Source organism: Lepidochelys kempii, chromosome 5 (genome assembly GCF_965140265.1).
Source record: "Lepidochelys kempii isolate rLepKem1 chromosome 5, rLepKem1.hap2, whole genome shotgun sequence".
In the NCBI taxonomy this organism is placed as follows: domain Eukaryota; kingdom Metazoa; phylum Chordata; order Testudines; family Cheloniidae; genus Lepidochelys; species Lepidochelys kempii.
In genome coordinates, this window is record NC_133260.1 from 69,896,428 (window position 1) to 69,917,092 (window position 20,665).

At 42.0% G+C, this 20,665-nt stretch overlaps 1 protein-coding gene across 11 annotated transcripts in view; it reads right to left on the reverse strand.

Annotated features, from left to right (window-relative positions):
• PJA2 (praja ring finger ubiquitin ligase 2) overlaps nt 1–20,665 on the reverse strand; it is a 117,232-nt gene that overhangs the window by 40,812 nt on the left and 55,755 nt on the right. For all 11 annotated transcript variants that reach the window (XM_073344665.1, XM_073344662.1, XM_073344661.1 and 8 more), the window contains one exon: nt 6,377–6,562. In XM_073344665.1, the coding sequence (XP_073200766.1) occupies nt 6,377–6,562 (186 nt within the window). The remainder of the gene's footprint in view (nt 1–6,376; nt 6,563–20,665) is intronic.

Sequence of the window (20,665 nt, forward strand, 5' to 3'; positions counted from 1 at the left end):
ACAGGTATATAGCCAAGACTAAGAGGTGAAATCAACAAAGCAAATTTTAGGCTGAATCTCAGGAAAAGCTTTTTTACATTAAAATTTAAACTGTGCAATAATCTCACAAGATAAGTGGTGGAAACCCTGCAACTTAGGACAACAGGTACTAGGCTGAACAATACATAACTAGTACACATAATATTGGGTACAATGTGGCGTTGAGAGCAGGAGATGCACAATAGGTGGAGTTATAGAAGACGCTAATAAGAGTTAACATTTGCCAATTGTTACCACAGAGCTATCCCTAATGGCCTTTAAGGCCTTGCTTAGAGAAGAGAAATAGGTGCCTTCTTAAACCAAGTTAGTTCAACTGAAAACTCCATGTAACATGAATATACACACTCCTTCAGCTTGATTTTAGCAGGTTGAATGATAGGTGAAGTTGAGTTAAAAGGTGTAAAACTGTGTCTACACTGGTGTTAAATGAGTTTTTCAATACATTTGAACTAACTCAATTGAAAGATGCTTCGTTTAGTTTAAGCTTTTGCTTAGTTCAGAGAACACCTAAACTCTTGCTCACTTTTTTAAAAGAATTGTAAGTTTTCAATTAATTTTTCACTGAAAGGGACACCAGGATTAAATTTGATAAATTACTGGGTCCCTAACTGAGAATAAAGTTGAACTAATATATTGACATCACCCATGTTACTGTTTTTTCAGGTAAGATAGTCTTTAATAGCATTTAAAGAAATTTAATTAAAAAGTTAGTGTTTGGCTCTAGACTGCTCACTTTGCCAGTCAGTGAGGGTCAAGGTCTGTAATTGCCATTAACGGGCATTTTAAGGTGCTGCTGTAATGGAAAATTGAGGTTATGGGCCTCACCGAGTCCCCATCCCCAGAAATCAGAAATAACCCTGATTCCTTGAAAGAACATAGAAGGAACCTGTCTATCTCCAGCAGAGGACAGACAGCAGGAGACAACTCAACTGCTGCAATTGTTATGCCTCTCCTGCAATCTCGGCAACTATCAGAGGTTGAATAGGACTCAGTATGCTACATTACTGGGGTAGGGGCAGGAAGATACTCCAATATCGCTATGATGGGCTCAGTACAAGTACCTGAATAGGAGAGAACAGGCACCAACAAAACCCCTGAGATGTCACCTGCCTATAGTCCCCTTCCCCACACTGGGCACTAACTCCTCTCATATACTACAGAGATGACGGCAGTATAAGAACTTATAAAGAAATGAACAAGTTACATCATGTGGAAAGGGCTAGCTCTGCCCAGGATAATCATCCGTGATCTGATTTTCTCCATTCCCTCCCTCCTATTGCACTCAGGGTTATCCTGACTTCTCACTGCAATCTAGTGGTCCCTTTCAACTGTAGAAGGCAGAGTGAGATAAAACAGCTTCTCCAACCTCAGTTATACTCCCTCTCAAAAAGATGGTGATGCTAAATCCATGTCTGACAGAAGCAGGGATAGGCAAGGAATGCTGGGTAAATACAGCCTATAGCTTTGCTCACCACACACTACACTTCAAACAGGCTGCCCCACTGCAGTGAAAAACTGGGGTAACCGTGTTTGTAGCAGAAGAGAGAGAGAGCAGTTCATGTTCAAATTCATGTACCTGGTAGGCTGCAGCTCTCCATAATCTTGCAGAGGCTATAACATTCTGACAGAGTGGTTAGTTCCCAGTGAGATGTCTGGCAAGAGCAGGGGTTCTCAAACTGGGGGTAGGGACCCTCATGGGGTCGTGAGCTGCCAGCCTCCACCCCCAAACCCCGCTTTGCCTCCAGCATTTATAATGGTGTTAAATATATTAAAAAGTGTTTTTAATTTATTAGGGGGAGTCGCACTCAGAGGCTTGCTGTGTGAAAGGGGTCACCAATACAAAAGTTTGAGAACCACTGGGCAAGAGGGAAGAGGGCAGACGAGAAATATTGCAGCAGGTGCCCCTCCCTTTTGCCCTCATTACTCAGTATATTTTGCGTACGCTGTCTCCCAGCAATACAGGGTTTCAAGTATTTGGGAGTGTAAACCTGCCCTCTGCTGTTCTTCAATTGCTGCTCACAGACCTATATGGACTTCCCCTACAGGGGCAGCAGATGTGCTTTCTCCCGCTGCAATTAGGTGATTTTAGGGGCCCTTCAATCCCATGGTTTGCCCCCCCCCCTTTTTTTTTTAAATAAAGTGTCAGCCACACTGGCCCTGACCCACTTTTTTGTGTGTGCTGCAGATCAGGGAATTATTGAGGGTGACTGCCCTGTAAAGACTGTACTGTATACTGTCCTTAGAAAATACGATTTTCACTTCTGACACACTGCAAGAGTCTCAGCTTCTTGGCTATGTAATGCAGAATTGCGTGATTTCTGAAGAGAATGCAAAAATATCTTTTTCAATTGTTTTATGGTTCAGACAGAAAGGATAAAAGCCCTTATGTCTATATTTTTATTCCAATTTAGAAAAAAATCCAACATATGAAGAGGATGAATCACACTAAATCTCAGCAGTTGTTTGCAACAGGTTACTACCACTGCTCCGATACTAGTTAAGCAACACTTTTATTCATTCACCAAGTGTGAAGGCAAAGGCCTTGAAGAGACCACCTCTAATAATAGGACTATGGGTATTGTGTGGGTGTTGTACACAACACTGTTGACCAACATGACAAGCCACAGACACTGCTTTGATGAAAAGCAAAATTCAGGTGGTAAATTTGCCATGCCAGAGTGCTTGCACTGTGCTGGTCACAAGCCATCTTTTGCAACACAGCAATGGAACTCTAGTGCTTGTCAGAAAGGAAAGCTATTTTTAAAAGATTGGGTATATTCAGATGATTCTTCTATTTCATATAGCAAATACAGAAAAAATGTACCACCCAAGGGAATACACGATCATAATTCAATCAGTCTGTTGATGCCACTGACCTCAAGATTGCAATTTGAATGGCTTGAATGACAGAAAAAAAAACCCAGAGAAAGTCTTGTGCAGCTTTTTGGTCAACAAGGTAATTGAATGCACACTACAGTGAATGTTCTAGGTAAAATTACCTAGTTTTTCTTTAATCCATTTCCTTCCGCATTTCATAGTGAATGACCTTTCTAGCACTGCCTTGAATGCTTACTGATCTTCCAATTATGACAACCCGAAGAAAGCCTATGGCACATTGGGAAGACAAAATTCTATATTTTTGGCCAGACTTTGTAAGTTAAAAGAAAAAGAACAGTAAATGCTCAAATTTTGTTTTGGTTTTCGATCCAGATTTAACATATTTCAGACAAATACACAAGAAATGCCCTGCCCTGCATAGAACATAAAAGATAGTTTCGTTGTCATTCATGAGATATTTGTGTTTTTATCAAAAAAACCTTTTCTCTCCCTGCCCAGGCCACCAATAACCCCAAAGAGAAAAATCACAGCTTTATTTAAGAGATCGTATATTGTAGACTCCTCCTTAAGCTAAATATCCACCCTAGGGTACACTTCCCTTGCAACTTTCAAATCTCACATGCTTTCAATACCCTTAGTTCTTGATTCATAGAATAACAGAATATTCGGGTTGCAAGAGACCTCGGGAGGTCATCTAGTCTAATCCCCTGCTCAAAGCAGGACCAAATACCAACTAAATCATCGCAGCCAAAACTTTGTCAAGCCTAGGTAACCCATTCCAGTGCTTCACCACCCTCCTAGTGAAATAGTGTTTACTAATATCCAACCTAGACCTCCCCCACTGCAACTTGAGACCATTGTTTCTTTTTCTGCCATCTGCCACCACTGAGAACAGCCAAGCTCCATCCTCTTTGGAACCCTCCTTCAGGTAGTTGAAGGCTGCTGTCAAATCCCCCCCCACTCTTCTCTTCTGAAGACTAAATAACCCCTCAGTCTCTCCTCATAAATCATGTGCCCCATCCCCCTAATCATTTTCGTTGCCCTCCCCTGGGCTCTCTCCAATTTGGCCACACCCCTTCTGTAGTCGGGGGACCAAACTGGAAGCAATACTCCAGGTGTGGCCTCACCGTGCCAAATAGAGGGGAACAAGCACTTCCCTCAATCGGCTGGCAATGATCCTACTTACACATCCCAAAATGCCATTGGCCTTCTTGGTAACAAGAGCACACTGCTGACTCATATCCAGCTTCTCATCCACTGTAACCCCTAGGTCCTTTTCTGCAGAACTGCTGTTTAGCCAGTCTGTCCCCAGCCTGTAGCGGTGCATGGGATTCTTTCTTCCTAAGTGCAGAACTCTGCATTTGTCCTTGTTGAACCTCATCAGATTTCTTTTGGCCCAATCCTCCAATTTGTCTAGATCACTCTTGACCCTATCCCTGCCCTCCAGCATATCTACCTCTCCCCACATCTTAGTGTCATCTGCAAACTTGCTGAGGATGCAATTAATCCCATCATCCAGATGAGTGATAAAGATGTTGAACAAAACTGGCCCCAGGACCAACCCTGGGGTACTCCGCTTGATACCAGCTGCCAACTAGACATCGAGCTGTTGACCACTACTCGTTGAGCCTGACAATCTAGCCAGCTTTCTACCCACTTTATAGTCCATTCATCCAATCCATACTTCTTTAACTTGCTGGCAAGAATACTGTGGTAGACCGTATCAAACACTTTGCTAAAGTCAAGATATATCACATCCAATTAATAGAAAACATCCTATAACACCATTAGGGGATGAAAATAAAATAACTAAGTAGAATTAAAGTGGACATATGTTCCTAATCTGATACAGTATCTCTGCTATTTACTTCCTCTTTCTGGATTTAGAGCCAATATTTATTAGTACCAAATATCCCTACATCTCACTCTGGTCTAATCTCTCCAAATTGCCTCATGGAGTGTTACTCTGTTTAAGTTTTACAATTTATTTTTTGTCAATAAATTTGATCAGAGTTGAATTTACACCAGAAAAAACACTCAAAGACTAATTAATAGGCAAATTCCTGCACAGCAACCTGGACACAGAGCCATACAAGGAATCTCCCACAGAAACAAAACAGACCCTGTGAACTCTGAAGACTTTTCCAGATAAATGAAATTTCTAGAATACAATAATCATTGTGACCGAAACAGCTCTGCAGATCAGTTTGAGAAGTAGTGATTTAGAAAATTATTCACCACATTATTATTGTCACTAATATAGCAGCACTATATAAGCTGTACCAATTATTTTAAAAAAAGTATGAAGATCAACATTTTCAAACATCAGTGCCTATATTTGGTCACCTATACCCATATTTAGACATCTAAATCATCTAAATTATTATTTTTTGAAGTGTTGAACACTTGCAACCCTCGAAGTCTGTGAGATCAGGCCATTCTGATTTAGATGCCTACAAACAGATATAAGTAACCAAATTTAGGCACTCATTCACAATTCTTGACATATAATATTATTTACAGGGTAAAAAGAGTAATGGAAAGCTACACACTTTCACCCAAAAATATACACTGAATAACCTTTCAAATGTGTAATCTCCCAGGGCGAGTAATTTATTTGACAGGTGAATAAAATGTCAGGTTCTCCCACCATCAATGTTGCAAAGGCTGGAAAGATCTTGTGTCTGGACTGGTAAGTTTTTAACAGTATTTTTGCAAGTCTGTGCTAATTCATTACACCTGAAATTTATGAAGGCCAGAACAGAGATAGCCTAGTGGTAGCGATTTCCCAAGGCAAGCAGGATCTGAGAGTTCAGAAGAGCAGAAAAACTGGGAGTGACTACTGTTGCTCAAGGAAGAACTCTCTAGTCAATTAAGAAACAATACGGACTGGCTCAGAGGAGAGTTTTATCTAGTTCTCAGCTGGAAGCCTCCACAGTTTGCTTTGAAGAACAAAGTTGCTATGGTCATTGACACACATGACTGAATAGACAAAGAACTGATGATGGCAAATTCCATGACCAGAGGAAGAGGAGCAACCAGGTAAAGAGAAGAATCAGACAGAAAAACATGGAAGTAGATTTGTAGGAGGAGGTATCTGAAAAGTTAACATAAAAAGTAAATATATGTGAAGAAGAAGAGTGTTTATTACAACGAATTTAGACAAAGATAATACAGAATCCACTCTGACTGTTTTAGTCTAGTAAGTCTCTTTTGTTGCTTGCGCAATCATCAGTATTTCTCAAAAGCATTACAGTATTACTACAGCTATCATTCAGAAGTCAAGAATTACCAACAGTGGGTCTGTATGAAACATCAGAGTTATTTCCTGTTCTAAATGTAGGCAAATACTGCATTCTTTCTGATGCAACCGAGGTAATTGATGGTAAATTAAGATTTATTAAAAATGGCAATAATTAAATATACTTTTGAGTACATATCGTATTATTAATTCTCACTTATTAGTAGAAATCACTTTCTGAAATACAAAAATACATACCCGCCTTGGAAACAGAAGTCTGTGTTTTCCTCTTCTAGGCCACTGCTGTTGCTCTGCACTTCAGGTTCACGTTCCTCCCTGCCTGGTAAAGTCTCCCAGCTTTCATCACTGGAGGATTGGTCTTTTTCTGTAGCAGCAAAATAGGAGGGCAAACATGCAGACCACTCCCCATCACTGCATTCAGAACTGCAATTTGAGACAAGCCAATGTTGTGTTTAAAGTATTGACAGGTTCATAAGTAAATAAATTTAAAAAAGCCAAAGTTAAAATTCATTATTAGCTATTTCATGAAAAGGGTAGAGAACTGTTTCTAAATAGAAACAATATTTCTGAAATACATTAATTTTGTACCATTCATGTATCTTACCATTATGAATAAAAGCTGTTGTTTCTTTATAAAGAGGAGGGTTTATCTTCTTATAACTATGATTTTTAAAAATCATGTCCATATTATTTGGCACAATTTTTCATTTTTCCCTCCTCCATCCATGTTTGCAGAGTCCATGAAATACCTTCAAAATATTCACTCCAGATACTATATAAGAACCCTTTCTCTTGCTGCCCTGGGAAAAGAAAAGGATGGCAAGACCCTTGAGAGGAGCCAGGAGGATACAAGTGTGTGGCAATGGCCTCATTCCCATGGCATGTAAGACTTCACACCCGGACATTGATCCTCCACTTCTAAACACTATTTGGTACTTTTAAATAAAAAAAAAACTCTTTATATGTGAATTTGACATCTAAATTGAAGGAACAAGAGAAAAAAACTGATTAACTACTGAAACAGGGGTGGGCAAACTATGGCCCGGGGGCTGCATTAGGCCCTCCAGATGTTTTAATTTGGCCCTCAAGTTTCCGCTGGGAAGCAGGGTCTGGCGCTTGCCCCACTCTGGCACTCCAGCCAGGGAGCAGGGTGGGGGCTTGCCCTACTCCACGCAGCTCCCAGAAGCAGCAGCATGTCCCCACTCTGGCTCCTACGTGTAGGGGCAATCAGGGGACTCCGCATGCTGCCCCTGCCCCAAGCGCTGCCCCCACAGCTCCCATTAGCCAGGAACTGCAGCCAACGGGAGCTGCAGGGGTGGTGCTTGCAGATAGGGCAGCGTGCAGAGCCGCCTGGCTGCACCTCTGCATAGGAGCCGGAGCAGGAACATGCCACTGTTTCTGGGAGCTGCTTGAGGTAAGCGCCACCCAGAGCCTGCACCCAGAGCTAAAGGTAACCTCGCTGGCACCTGACCAAAATGACCAATGAGGAGACAAGATACTTTCAAAAGCTGGGAGGAGGGAGAGAAACAAAGGGTCTGTGTGTCTGTCTATATTCTGTCTTTGCCGGGGATAGACCAGGAATGGAGTCTTAGAACTTTTAGTAAGTAATCTAGCTAGGTACGTGTTAGATTATGATTTCTTTAAATGGCTGAGAAAAGAACTGTGCTGAATAGAATAACTATTTCTGTCTGTGTATCTTTTTGTAACTTAAGGTTTTGCCTAGAGGGGTTCTCTATGTTTTGAATCTAATTACCTGTGAGGTATCTACCATCCTGATTTTACAGGAGGGATTTCTTTATTTCTATTTACTTCTATTTTTATTAAAAGACTTCTTGTAAGAAAACTGAATGCTTTTTCATTGTTCTCAGATCCAAGGGTTTGGGTCTGTGGTCACCTATGCAAATTGGTGAGGCTTTTTATCCAACATTTCCCAAGAAAGGGGGGGGTGCAAGTGTTGGGAGGATTGTTCATTGTTCTTAAGATCCAAGGGTCTGGGTCTGTAGTCACCTAGGCAAATTGGTGAGGCTTTTTACCAAACCTTGTCCAGGAAGTGGGGTGCAAGGTTTTGGGAAGTATTTTGGGGGGAAAGACGTGTCCAAACAGCTCTTCCCCAGTAACCAGTATTAGTTTGGTGGTGGTAGCGGCCAATCCAAGGACAAAGGGTGGAATATTTTGTACCTTGGGGAAGTTTTGACCTAAGCTGGTAAAGATAAGCTTAGGAGGTTTTCCTGTGCCCCAACCCCCTGCCCCAGCCTTGATACCCCTCCTGCCCTCTGAATCACTCAATCCCAGCCCAGAGCACCCTCCTTCACCCCAAACCCCTCATCCCCAACCCCAACCCAGAGCTTGCACCCCCAGCCAGAGTCTTCCTCCCTCCCCCCCACCAAGCCCCTGCCCCAGACCGGAGCCCCCTCCCGCACCCTGATCTCCTCATTTCTGGCCCCACCCCAGAGCCCACATCCCCAGCCGGAGCACTCACCCCCTACCGCACCCCAACCCCCAATTTTGTGAGCATTTGTGGCCTGCCATACAATTTCCATACCCAGATGTTGACCTCGGGCCAAAAAGTTTGCCCACCCCGGTCTAAAAGAACCAATGGCAGAGATGTTTTTCCTAAGAAAAGGGTAAAGATTGAGGAAGTTTAACTTTCACCCACAACATAGTGCAGTAAAGGAGCACAGTAGATGATATCTGACTGGATGTTACTCTCATGGCTTATAATAGCATTAACATTGTAGAGGCATTTGCTGAATCTCCAGAAGCAGTCTACATAACTTGTCAAACAGCACCTTCTGTAAAACAATTTGCATAGCTCTTGGATCTTTTGCCCCCAGGGACAGAGAACACCTGCTTAGATCAAAGCAGAGATAATGGAGTATGTCATTCAATAAAAAGTTACAGAAAACTATAATGAGTAGGGAAGCAGAGAGTCTGTAATCTGATGGAGAAAATCTCTTTTTATTTAAGCTGCAGACCAGGATTTAATCTGGGAGTCATTATGAAGTTGACATTTGAAATTTTACCTTCTTCCTACCTTCAAACTTATTTGGGAAAATGGAGAAAGTTTCCTTCTAATAGTACATACCCATGCTGACAGAATTTGCTGAAGAACATGTTTAACCAAATAGCACAGTACACTGGAAGCTACACATGATAAATGCAAGCTGAGGGAAAAATGTTGCAGGATCTGTACGTTTATTTATCCCCGCTTCCCCACCAAAAGAGACATCCACAGTTTTATACTGGCTCTGGTCATGCATGCTGAACCTACAATGGTAAATAAAAGCTATCCAGTAAGTGTCCAGTAAAGTTAGATGTCCCTCAGGAGCAGTCCCATAAATACATCTAACTGTCCATCTGATCTATGAATAGTTATCCCCCAGAGGAAATAGTTCCATAAAGCTGGAATGTCAATTCAAGCTGTCTTCAAGAGTCTCCAGTAAAACAGCAGTTAGAAGTTCAACAATATCCCAATTGCAAAAGAAATCTGAGAAGTCCATGAGAGAATGCTGTAAAGACAAGTTACATTAAAAATGAATAGATCAAGTTACCACGAGTGAAATCAACTAATTATTGCTTCCACAGTCAGTCATCTATATTCATCTTTTCACTGCATAATATAAATTATTTTCCCTTTGTGTGTCAGTAGCATATAGCCAAACCAATAGCACTGGTATTCCAAAGTTTAATAGTGACAAGGTTAAAGCCCCATCTACAGAACATAATGGAACAGTGTTTTCACCATGGTTAAGGACAACCTGATCCTGACTCTCAGGAATCAGGCCTGTAGCACAGCTAATCTCCAAACTGCCCCAACAATACAGCTGGCCTGCAGCAGCAGGCTGCCTGATTTGTCCTTGCCATCTGACTGGCTGAAGGGGCCAGCAGGCTGGCTCTTAAGTCAGCAGCAGCTGCAGGCTGGCTACTCAACACCCACCATAATGCCTGCTCCTGTGTTACCTTGTTCCTGCTACTCCTGCCTGACTCCCACCCCTGCCTCTGTCCTGTCCCTGCCCTTCCTTGCCTCTTACCCTGCTCACTCCAGTTTCTGACCTCCAGCTTGACCATGGATCTTTGACTAATGACTACTGTCTCCAGCTTGCCCCTCAGCTCTGGTATCCAGTTCCTAGCCTCCGGTTTAACCCTTGGCTTTAACTTTTACTACTGATTCTGGCTTGATCCTTCACTCCAGCTTCTCAATACTGATTCTTGCTCTGACCCTAGTCCTTAGTTTCTAAGGACCACTCTGACCACGAGGCCTGATGCCTGCCCCGATACCTAGGTTAAACCACTGTCAGCTGTAACAGCTTACACACACCTTTACTTCTAGTATGTATGAGTTCTCCATCACAAAGGATTTTGAGTTATTTTTGGACTGTTTGCTTTACAGGGATTTACTGTGTGCTTTTCTAGGATAACTCTGCTCTTCTACCCATTCAGCCATATGAAAGATTCTGGCATGATTTCTTATAATAATAGCCAGAGTCCAAATCCAAAGATTAAGGGCAAACATCTGAGACCTAGCTAAGTTAGGGCACCAAGAAAAAGGTCACACCATTAAAAATAAGAAAAATTCATAGTATTATCTCCCTGTATGGAGAAATCCACTTGGGACAAAAGCTGACTTACGGTGGTAGAAACCCACTGTTTTAATGGGGAAATGTCAACTTGAAACAAAATTGCATTCCCATCTGAAAAGTTTGTATCCATTACTGTCACAAGTGCAAGTTACTATAGCAAAACCAAAACTCTCTTTCATGTGGTTTGTTTTACATGTTTGACACCATGGCATATGGAGTCAGTTACACTATTTTGTTGATGGTGTGTGGCCTTCCCCAAGCCCTATGACGGGATGCTTACCAGTAACAGCAATAGCAGAGCTGAAACAAAGTGAAGAGATAGCGAGTTGTATTTGTAGTTTAAAACACCTGTGCTTACTATTTAATGGGTCATTTACTACCATGATCACTAAGACAATATTCATAAGCATGTGGTCTATATATTTTTTTCCTCCCTATCATTCTACAGCAAAGAGACAGATTGTCTCCTGGGAGGCAATGGTTAAGTTATATAAATGTAGTTCCTCTCCACATCTATAGTAGCAGCACTGTGGAAAAGAAGGTTACGCAATAATATAACCTTGAAAGTAAAATACAGTTACTTACCTACAATAACTGTGGTTCAAGATCATGTAATCAGTGCAGATCCCACTCCAGCTGTACATGAGCAACACACACACCAGTCTGGATTTTTTGAATAGCCATGTCTGTCAGGGCCTTAAATGTGCCTCATGAGTGGGACAGTCACAACCCTCCCACAATGCCCTCGCAATTCAAAGCCTGTATAGCTGAGGGCTCAGAAAAACTGGGATGGAGGGTGGGTCATGGAATCCACACTAAATACATCATCTCAAAGAACCATATAGCTACCGAAGGGAAAGTCACTGTATTTTCTTTGAGTATGTGTCACTGTGGATTCCACCCTAGGTGAGTAGCATCCTCCCCAGATGGCAAGAGTCAGGGTTTCAGCTGTATCAAAGAGAGATTCAAGTACTGCTTTTGCAAACTTGGCGTCTGTCCTGGCAGTCATGTAGCCTCATCAAGTGCATAATGTTTCCCAAAAGTCTCCAGGGTTGCTCCACATGGCTGCCTGACAGATCTCAAAGATCACCATATTTCTGAAATAGGCCAGAGACACTGCCTGTGCCCTGGTGGAGTGTGCCTTGATATTTAGAGGCAGAGGCTTGCCGGACAACCTGTAGCAGGTAAAAATGCATTTTGAAATCCACACAGAGATTCTGAGATAAGACAGTTTGACCTTTTTACGCACCACATTAGGTCAACACAAAGAGGTGTGGAGAAAGTTGAGGGGGGCATCTTTGGTCCTGTTGATGTAATAAAGCAGGGCCTTAGATACATCCAGAGTACAAAGCTTCTTTCCTCCTGGCAACAAGTGCAGCTTTGGGAAGAAGACTGGCAAGGTGATGGACTAGTTCAGGTGGAATTCTGAGAGACCATTTTAGGGATTAATTTAGAGTATGGTCTCATCATCACTTGGCCCATGTGAAAGAATAGCAGAATGAGAACTTGCAGTTCACTGGCTCTTCATGCTGATGTAGTAGCTATGAAGAAGACAGTCCTGATGGTGAAGATAACATAACAAGCATTCCACCAATGGTTCAAATGAGTTGTAGGAGAACAACATAAAGCTCCCAGATGGTAGCAGGGTCTGAAACTAGAGGGCAGGTATGAAGAAATCTCTTGAGGAATCTAGACACCACAGGGCATGAAAGACCAAGTGTGATTGTATTGGAGTGTGGCTCTCTGTATATTGCTTCCAGATAGACTTTAAGGGAGCTAAAGGCTGCTACTCCTTGCTTCAGGAGCAGTACTGTAGTCCAGAATCTTGGCTATCAGGACTTTAACTTGGTTCACATCATTTGGCACTGCCCATATGGAAAATCTTTCCACTTTAAAGAATATGTCTTCCTGATGGAGGGTTTCTGACTGTAGAAGGATCTCCTTGTCTTACAATGAACAGTCTCTCTCAGTCCTTCTCAACCACCCAAAAGCCAGGCTCTCAGATGCACCAGCTATGGGTCCAGGTACAATATTTGACTCTACTTCTGCCAGACTGTTTCTGGGCAGACACTGGGGCAGGGGGAAGCTGGAAGTCAGATGCTGGAGATCTGACAGCCACAACTGCCTCAGACAGGCAGGGGGTATGATAATGACCATAGCTCTGCCCAATCTGATCTTAGATAATGATCCCGGGGATTGCTGGAAAGGCATACAGTTGTACTTGAAACCATCAAAGTAGAAAAGCAACAAGAAGGGAACTGGAGTTCACATCTCCTTATGGTTGGTGTTGTCCACCATGGTGAAAAGATCTATAGTGCAAGTTCTCCACTGGTGGAATAACAATTCCAGGATTGATTCTGCACTGACCATTCATGGCTGGTCACCACATTCTTACTCTAGAAGTCAGCCAGGTCATTGCTAACCTCTGGTAGATGGAGAACTATTAGAGTCACCCCATGCTGATAGCACCATTTCCAGACTCAACGACCTCCAGGCAGAGAGGGAATGATTGAGTGACTTCCGTTTGTTTATACAGTGTGTAGCTGATATGCTGTCTCTAATGATCTGCACCACTGCCTTTCAAAGGACTGTTAGGACCACCTTATAAGCCAGTAGGATGACTCTCAGTTTCAAGACATTCATATGTAGTTTTAGATTGTTCTGAGACCTGGACCCTTGCACTTGCAGGGGGTCCATGTGGCACACCAACTTGTCCCTGAGACTCCTTTCATCATAAGACATCCAGATGGGGAGCAGTGTTGACGAGGCAGCAAACAAAATCTGGCAAGCAAGGTCATGTATGTGCACGTGGACATATGCACTGGGGGAACTGGTCTTGTCTGTAGCTTGCACACTACCTACAGCAAGGACTGGATCCATCCTCTGAAAGGAAGGCTTTCACTTACGTGAAGTCGCACTCTTTGGAACTCTTAGCATCTGCACCATCTTAGCATCTAAGAGACAGCTTCTCATAGTTCACGAGGAGTCCCATCTGTGAGAGAAAGAAGAGGATGTGACTCAGGGTTGCTTCAGCCTCCTCTTAGAACCTGTCTCAGACCAGCCAATCCAGACACAGGAAAACATTCTTGTTTCCATAGGTGCACTGCCACTACAGCTCAACACTGAGCAAACACTCTTAATGGCGTGGAGAGTCCAAAGGGTGGAACTCTGTACTAGCAATGGTTTGCCTCACTGTGAATCTTAGATACGTCCTGTGGACCAAGTGGATGGCAATGTGGAAGTATGCATCTTTATGTACAAGTAAAGAACCATGCACCAGTCTTGGGCTTGGAGTGATGACATGATAGAAGCAAGTATTACAATCCTGAACCTGAGATGACGTGTATATCTTGAGTCTCCTCAGGTCTGGGACAGGACAAAGACCCCCTTTGGTATAAGGTTATAGTGGGAGCAGACATCTCCTCCCTTGTATTCTTGAGGAACCTCCCCTATAGCTGCTAGGTGAAGCAATCTGGCCACTCCTGTTTGTAATAGACTTTCGTGAGAAGGATCCCTAAAGAGGAATGGGGAAGGGAGTAAGCAATGGATTGTATAGGGTAGCCATAGGCTATGATCTCCCATACGCACCTGTCTGATGTTATCAACAGATCACACCTGGGGGAATGGGGTGATGCAGCTTCCAAAGGTCATGCTCTGTGCACTGATTTCTATGCAACTCTCAACCATCCCATCAAATTTGCTGGCGGGTTGCTGCGGAGAAGTCCAGGGACAAGGTCCTGGAAGACTGACACCCCATGTTACACCTGTGCATTCCCTGGCCTGGTACTCTGTCTCTGGTAGGAGGGTACACAGTGTCCGCTGGTATGATGACTGAAGGGTTTTTGACAGGGTGGGGGAATGTAGCTCCACAGAGAGGATAGGGACACTGAAATTTTTCAGTGAACATAGATCACTATCCATTCACTAAAAACAGCTCTGAACTCTTGAAGCACAGTCTGCTCCTTTCTGCCCTGTCATCAATTCAGTGAATGATTTGGTTGGGTTGTCTCGTGATGTATTCCAGTGTCCCTCTTTATAAGAGAGCACACAGAACTCCTTCTAGAGCTCCTGTCCAAGTGCTTTGAGTTCCTACTTGCAACACTTTGCTCCAATATCTGAGGTGTCAATTTTTAAGTCAGGGTCAATACTAACGCCAATGTCAATCCAACTTGGGCTTTGATGCCACTTTCTCTGCAGAGATTTCTGGAGTCGCAGGCTAACAGATGGAGGGCTAGAAGATGTGGGCTTGACTATCAGAAGGATGTTCAAGCTTGGCTCTTCTGGATCCAGTCCCACTCTGAGACTGCTCCAGAAGATGCAGCTTCAGCCTCGCATGTCCCTAAACTTTCAGGTTCTTTCAGAAAACGAAAGGCAGACAAAGCACCTGCTTTAATGCAAGACTCTCCCAAGAATAGGCACCTGCTGTACCTGTCTTTCAGTGGAACTAGCCAACTACTAGCCTGCAAGTTTCGAGCCAACCATTCTAAGAGCCCATAAAAAAAAAAAAAAGCTATGTATGGGAAAGTGGTTGTACAGGAGGGTCTGCAAGCAACTTCTGTTTGACAAATGCTAGAACAGTCTAGGTAATACAGAATAAAGATAGTTCTGAGGCATTTCAGAGTGCTTGAAGAAGCATTAGAGAAATTTAGCCAGAACTAAAGCCTAGTGAGTCAGCCATCAGCTAAGTTCTATCTTGCTGCCACGTACAGCGACTGCCCCCACCCTTTATGCCCTTGCTGCATGAGGCAGCAGAGGACACATGCACAGCCCTAATGGATGATATTAAAACACCTCCAGTTTTGCGTGCATGAGGCACATCTGTACCTAGAATGGGATCTGCACTAACATATAGAAGAAGAAGAACTGTTACAGGTTATTCCCATCCTCCCTCATGTTAGTATTCCTCAAAAGTCCACCCAAAGGCATTAAATAAAAGGCTTGACCTTTTGAATCCATTTACAAGGCCTTGAAGATTTCATTCTTTTGTTCAGTCAGAGCTTCCTGCAATATTTTTGTTACAAGAGTTTATGAAGACAATTTTTCATACTGTAAATCCCCCATAAATGGTAAAAATGTGAACTGGTAAATGGGTCTGGCCAAGGAGCATAAAGTAGTAAAAAAAAAAAAATACAAGGCCAATTATATATCAAGAGAGAAGATTAGATCTATGGTTAAATGCACTGAAAATTGGACCGCCAGAGATCTGATTTCTATTTCCAGCTCTGCCAAAGACTTATGTCATTTTGGCCATGCTTCTTTGGGTAACATGTTATTTGGGTAACATTTTCAAAAGCACTTAAGTCCCACTAACTTTCAATGGGACTTAAGTGCTTTTGAAAATGTTACCCTTAGTGACTTAACTCCTTAACTGCAAGATGAGAATACTACTTCCCTAACTTACAAGGTGTTACGAAACTCAATTACAGCATACGCCCATGTATCCAAAACACTATTACCCGAACCTTTGCATTATTCAGATCTCTTCCTTGTTCCCCGGCATGAGATATATGATGCAGAGGTCATGTATATCATGTTAGGGCACAAGGAAGGAATTTGGATAATCAAGAGCTTCAGATAATAGAACAGAGCCACCTCCCCCGTCCCACCAACACTGTGAAGAGGAGGATGAACCCCCGGCTGTGAGGGAAGCCACCCTGTGGCTAAATGGCTCCTGCAGCAGTGCAGGGAACCCTCTGAAAGCCCTCTTGTCATAGGAGTGAATGGGGGTGTGACACCAGAGCTGCAGAGGGCTTGTCATAAATATAAAGGGAAGGCTAACCACCTTTAAATCCCTCCTGGCCAGAGGAAAAATCCTTTCACCTGTAAAGGGTTATGAAGCTAAGATGACCTCGCTGGCACCTGACCAAAATGACCAATGAGGAGACAAGATACTTTCAAAGCTGGAGGCGGGCGGGGGGGGGGGACGGACGAGGGACACAAAGGGTCCTCTCTGTCTGTGTGCTGCTTTTGCCGGGACCAGAGCAGGAATGCAGGTCACAACTCCTGTAAACAGTTTGTAAGCAATCTAGTTAGATATGTGTTAGATTCTGTTTTGTTTAAATGGCTCATAAAATAAGTTGTGCTGAATGGAATGTATATTCCTGTTTTTGTATCTTTTGCTAACTTAAGGTTTTGCCTAGAGGGATTCTCTATGTTTAAAATCTGATTATCCTGTAAGGTATTTACCATCCTGATTTTACAGAGGTGATTCTTTTACTTTTTCTTTAATTAAAATTCTTCTTTCAAGAACATGATTGCTTTTTCATTGTTCTTAAGATCCAAGGGTATGGGTCTGTGTTCACCTATGCAAATTGGTGAGGATTTTTAATCAAGCCTTCCCAAGGAAAGGGGGTGTAGTGCTTGGGGGGATATATTGTGGGGGAGACGTTTCCAAGTGGGCACTTCCCCTGTTATTTTTGTTAGACACCTTGGTGGTGGCAGCATAAGGTCCAGGGACAAAAGGTAAAAGTTTGTACCTTGGGGAAGTTTTAACCTAAGCTGGTAAGAATAAGTTTAGGGGGTCTTTCATGCAGGTCCCCACATCTGTACCGTAGAGTTCAGAGTGGGGAAGGAACCTTGAAAGGGCTCCTTGAACTTCTGCAGTCAGTGACATCCAATCCGTGCAAGGACAAGCTGCAGGGAAGGCTCTGGTTGTGGCAGAGCAGAGCAGAACAGAGTCCTAGCCAGGGATCTCTGCTCTTGTCTCACCAGGACCACAGGCTCCCCACTGCACCCTTGCACCTACAGGGATAGGGTGTCACCTGCCTTATGGAAGTGCAAGGAGATTTCTGCAGCCCACTGTCATGGGAATGAGCAAATGGGGCAGAGCAGAGACCCCGTCGAGGACTGCCAGGAGGATGACGATGACAAGTCCCCAGCTGTGGGAAGAGTCCACCAAGCTGCTGAATGGCTCCTGCCCTCTTGATTATCAGAGCTCCTGATTATCCAAAGAAAATCCATGTTATCCATACTATTTGGATAATCAGAAGTATACCATAGTGTTTATGAGATGCTCACCTGTTAAGAGCAATGAATGTCATTTTTTAAAAAATGTATAGGCTTTAAGATGTCATTCTTCAATATAAGAAGGAAGATGACGGTTTGGCTGATTTTTTTTTATGTTCTCTCTCTTCCCCACTTTGTCAGTTAGTACTTCATATCTGGTGAAGAAATCTCTAGTGGACGCAACATGGTGATAACATAGGTATTTTAGAAATAGAATGATTTATCTTTTGTGGCAATCAGGAGCCATATATAGAGATGCTGACTGATGCCATCACCTCCCAAAGATTAGCGTGAGGGATCATCATCCACAAGAGGAAAAACACATGCACAACTAAAGGACAGAAGCTCTACATTGACAGATACATAATATGAGGCTAGCTGATAGATATGACAAAGCTGTCCCTTTCTCAGTAAAGTAAAATCAGTCAAACCTAGTCAACTACCAGGGTGCATCAAGCACTAGCAGATAAGCAGGGAGAAGTGAAGTTACTGCAAAAGAACTATGTAAAAAACAGTATTTTTAAAGAACAGAACACATGAAAGATGGCTTGCAGGATACTAAGACTACTTAGATTGTAAGCTCTTTGGGGCAGGGACTGTCTTTTTACGGTGGCTAGCATAACAGTGTCCTGATCTATGACTGGGGCTCCTCGATGATACCGCAATATAAATCAACAATAATAATAAATAATAGACTCCCAAGGGAACAATGCTGCATTGAGCATGGATGCTTAGAGAATTAATTAACAGAGGCTGAATAATGGTTTCAGCTGGCAGCCCTCACTAAGGGGGTTCAGTTGTGCAACCCTTACTCACACTGACTAAGTGCTCACATAGCATCCTACTGATTTCAATGGGATTCCTTGTGTGAATAAGTACTCATCAACATTTGAGTAGTACAAGTGGGCCCCCCCAAAAAATTTATTTTCTCCGCCCAAAAGGCAGCCAAAAAAAGGTTATGCGAGTATGAATGCGGCCACAGATGTCCTTGGTCATCAGTCACCTAGCGCTTGACACTCTTGTTCACTATTATTTAAGGCATAACTGTTATAATAGAGAACTGTTACTAGCTATAACAGCTTGTAAAAGACAAAGGAAATTGGTAATGCGCAAAGGGGGAAATATATATTTTTCTTGGAAGACATGAAAGTGAGACTTTGATTGAGAATATCATACAAGTTCCAAGCATAACAGGAGGGGGAATAAAAAGCAATGATTTAAAAAAAATTTTTTTAAATAGGATTATTTTGATAAAATGCTTTTTTGAGGAAAAAACCTATCTAAAGATAGTTTTAATTAAGATACATTATAGCTCAAAGATATCTCATCATAGAATAAGGATTATAAATTCTAATTCTATAGTATGAGACAATATATTCAGGTAATGTTTAAGACAAGTTTTGTAAATGAGTTCCAATAGTTCATGGATTAGGGAACCAATTTTATGGAGTTCCAGGGGCTTCTGTCTAGATTATTTAAGTTAATCTTTCTATCTACCCAATGGGACTCAGTATAAAAGATACAATCAAAGATGCTTAGTTTTGTAGTTCTCAAACTGTGGATTTGTCTCTCCAGAGATAACATGCTTGTTAACAGCAAAAATGTTTTAAATAAATAAATATATAGAGGAGAGAAACAACAGACATCAACCCTACTATCCCTCTGCAAATTTGTGCACACAGAGTCAATCCCTTATCTCTCTCTAAAAGTGCAAAGTTTCAAAAAGTTCAATGAATAGCAGATTGTTGGGGGTGGAATAGATCTGGACAAGGAAAAGTTTGGAGATCAATGTGAGAAGGGAGGGACAGGCAGTAGAAACAAAAGTGAAAGTGTTTGAGCAGCATATTCCAGAAGTCTTGAGGTCTTTCTGACTTTAGCCTTCATTGATTTGAGATCTACCATACCGTTCTCTCACTAGAAGGGAAAATCTATAATGGCAGCAGGCCATAAAAGACTCCCAGTTTGGGAATAAGAACCATTCAAGAAATATATGTTTGCTGATGATGTTCTAAAGAAAGGCACACCAGAGAACTGGAGGAAGTCACTTAAGACCTTGGATTCAGAGACGGCTGAAGTGATAATCTCATTTTTAACAGCAGTACCTTCTTCTGCAGGTGTAGAAAAAATATTTTCTTCCTTTGGACTAATTCATTACAAATTGAAAAACCGTTTGGGACCTGAAAAAGCAGGAAAGCTTGTTTTTCTTTTCCAGATTATGAACAAACAGGAAAATGAAGGGGAAGACAATACTTAGCTGCAGAAGCCAATATTTTAAGTTTCTCATGTTGACCTGGCTGACATAGTCGATTTTTTTTAAATGCCATTTAATTATTTTAGTTAAAAACAATTTAACAAAAACAAACCTGATTTTAGAAAACTTGAACGTTTAACTAAATTCAAAAATTCAGATGCTTGTTTTGTTAAAATACTATACGTTTGCTGTTGAAGAAAAAATCCAGACTACATAACGTTGTTGTTTTAATTAAATAAAACAATTTAAACGTCTGTCTGGTGATGTTCTCCTCCTAATACCGCATAGCAAGAAAATCCTCCAAATATTAATGATTAATCTGTTGAATTGGAGATAGTTCACCTCCCAATGACTTCATAAATATCTGCTTTAATTAAACTTTGGTAAATGAAATAACCAAACAACCAAACCAAACTGAAAAGTTTTCAAAATAAATCACTTAAAAAATGTATAGTGTGTGCCTTCTAAAAATGAAACCTCCATCTATCTGAGTTATGAAGAATATGTATTAAGATTATAACAACCAACAAGAACGCACTTTTATGTAGAAATCCATGATTAAATCAAGTCTTCCTGACTAGTGATTTAAATCATGATTTAAATCAAATCCCCCCTGAACAACACACGAAGAGAGTTCAAGAATTCCCTCACAGCAAAGGACCTTTAACTTCCTAACCAACCAGGGTGAAG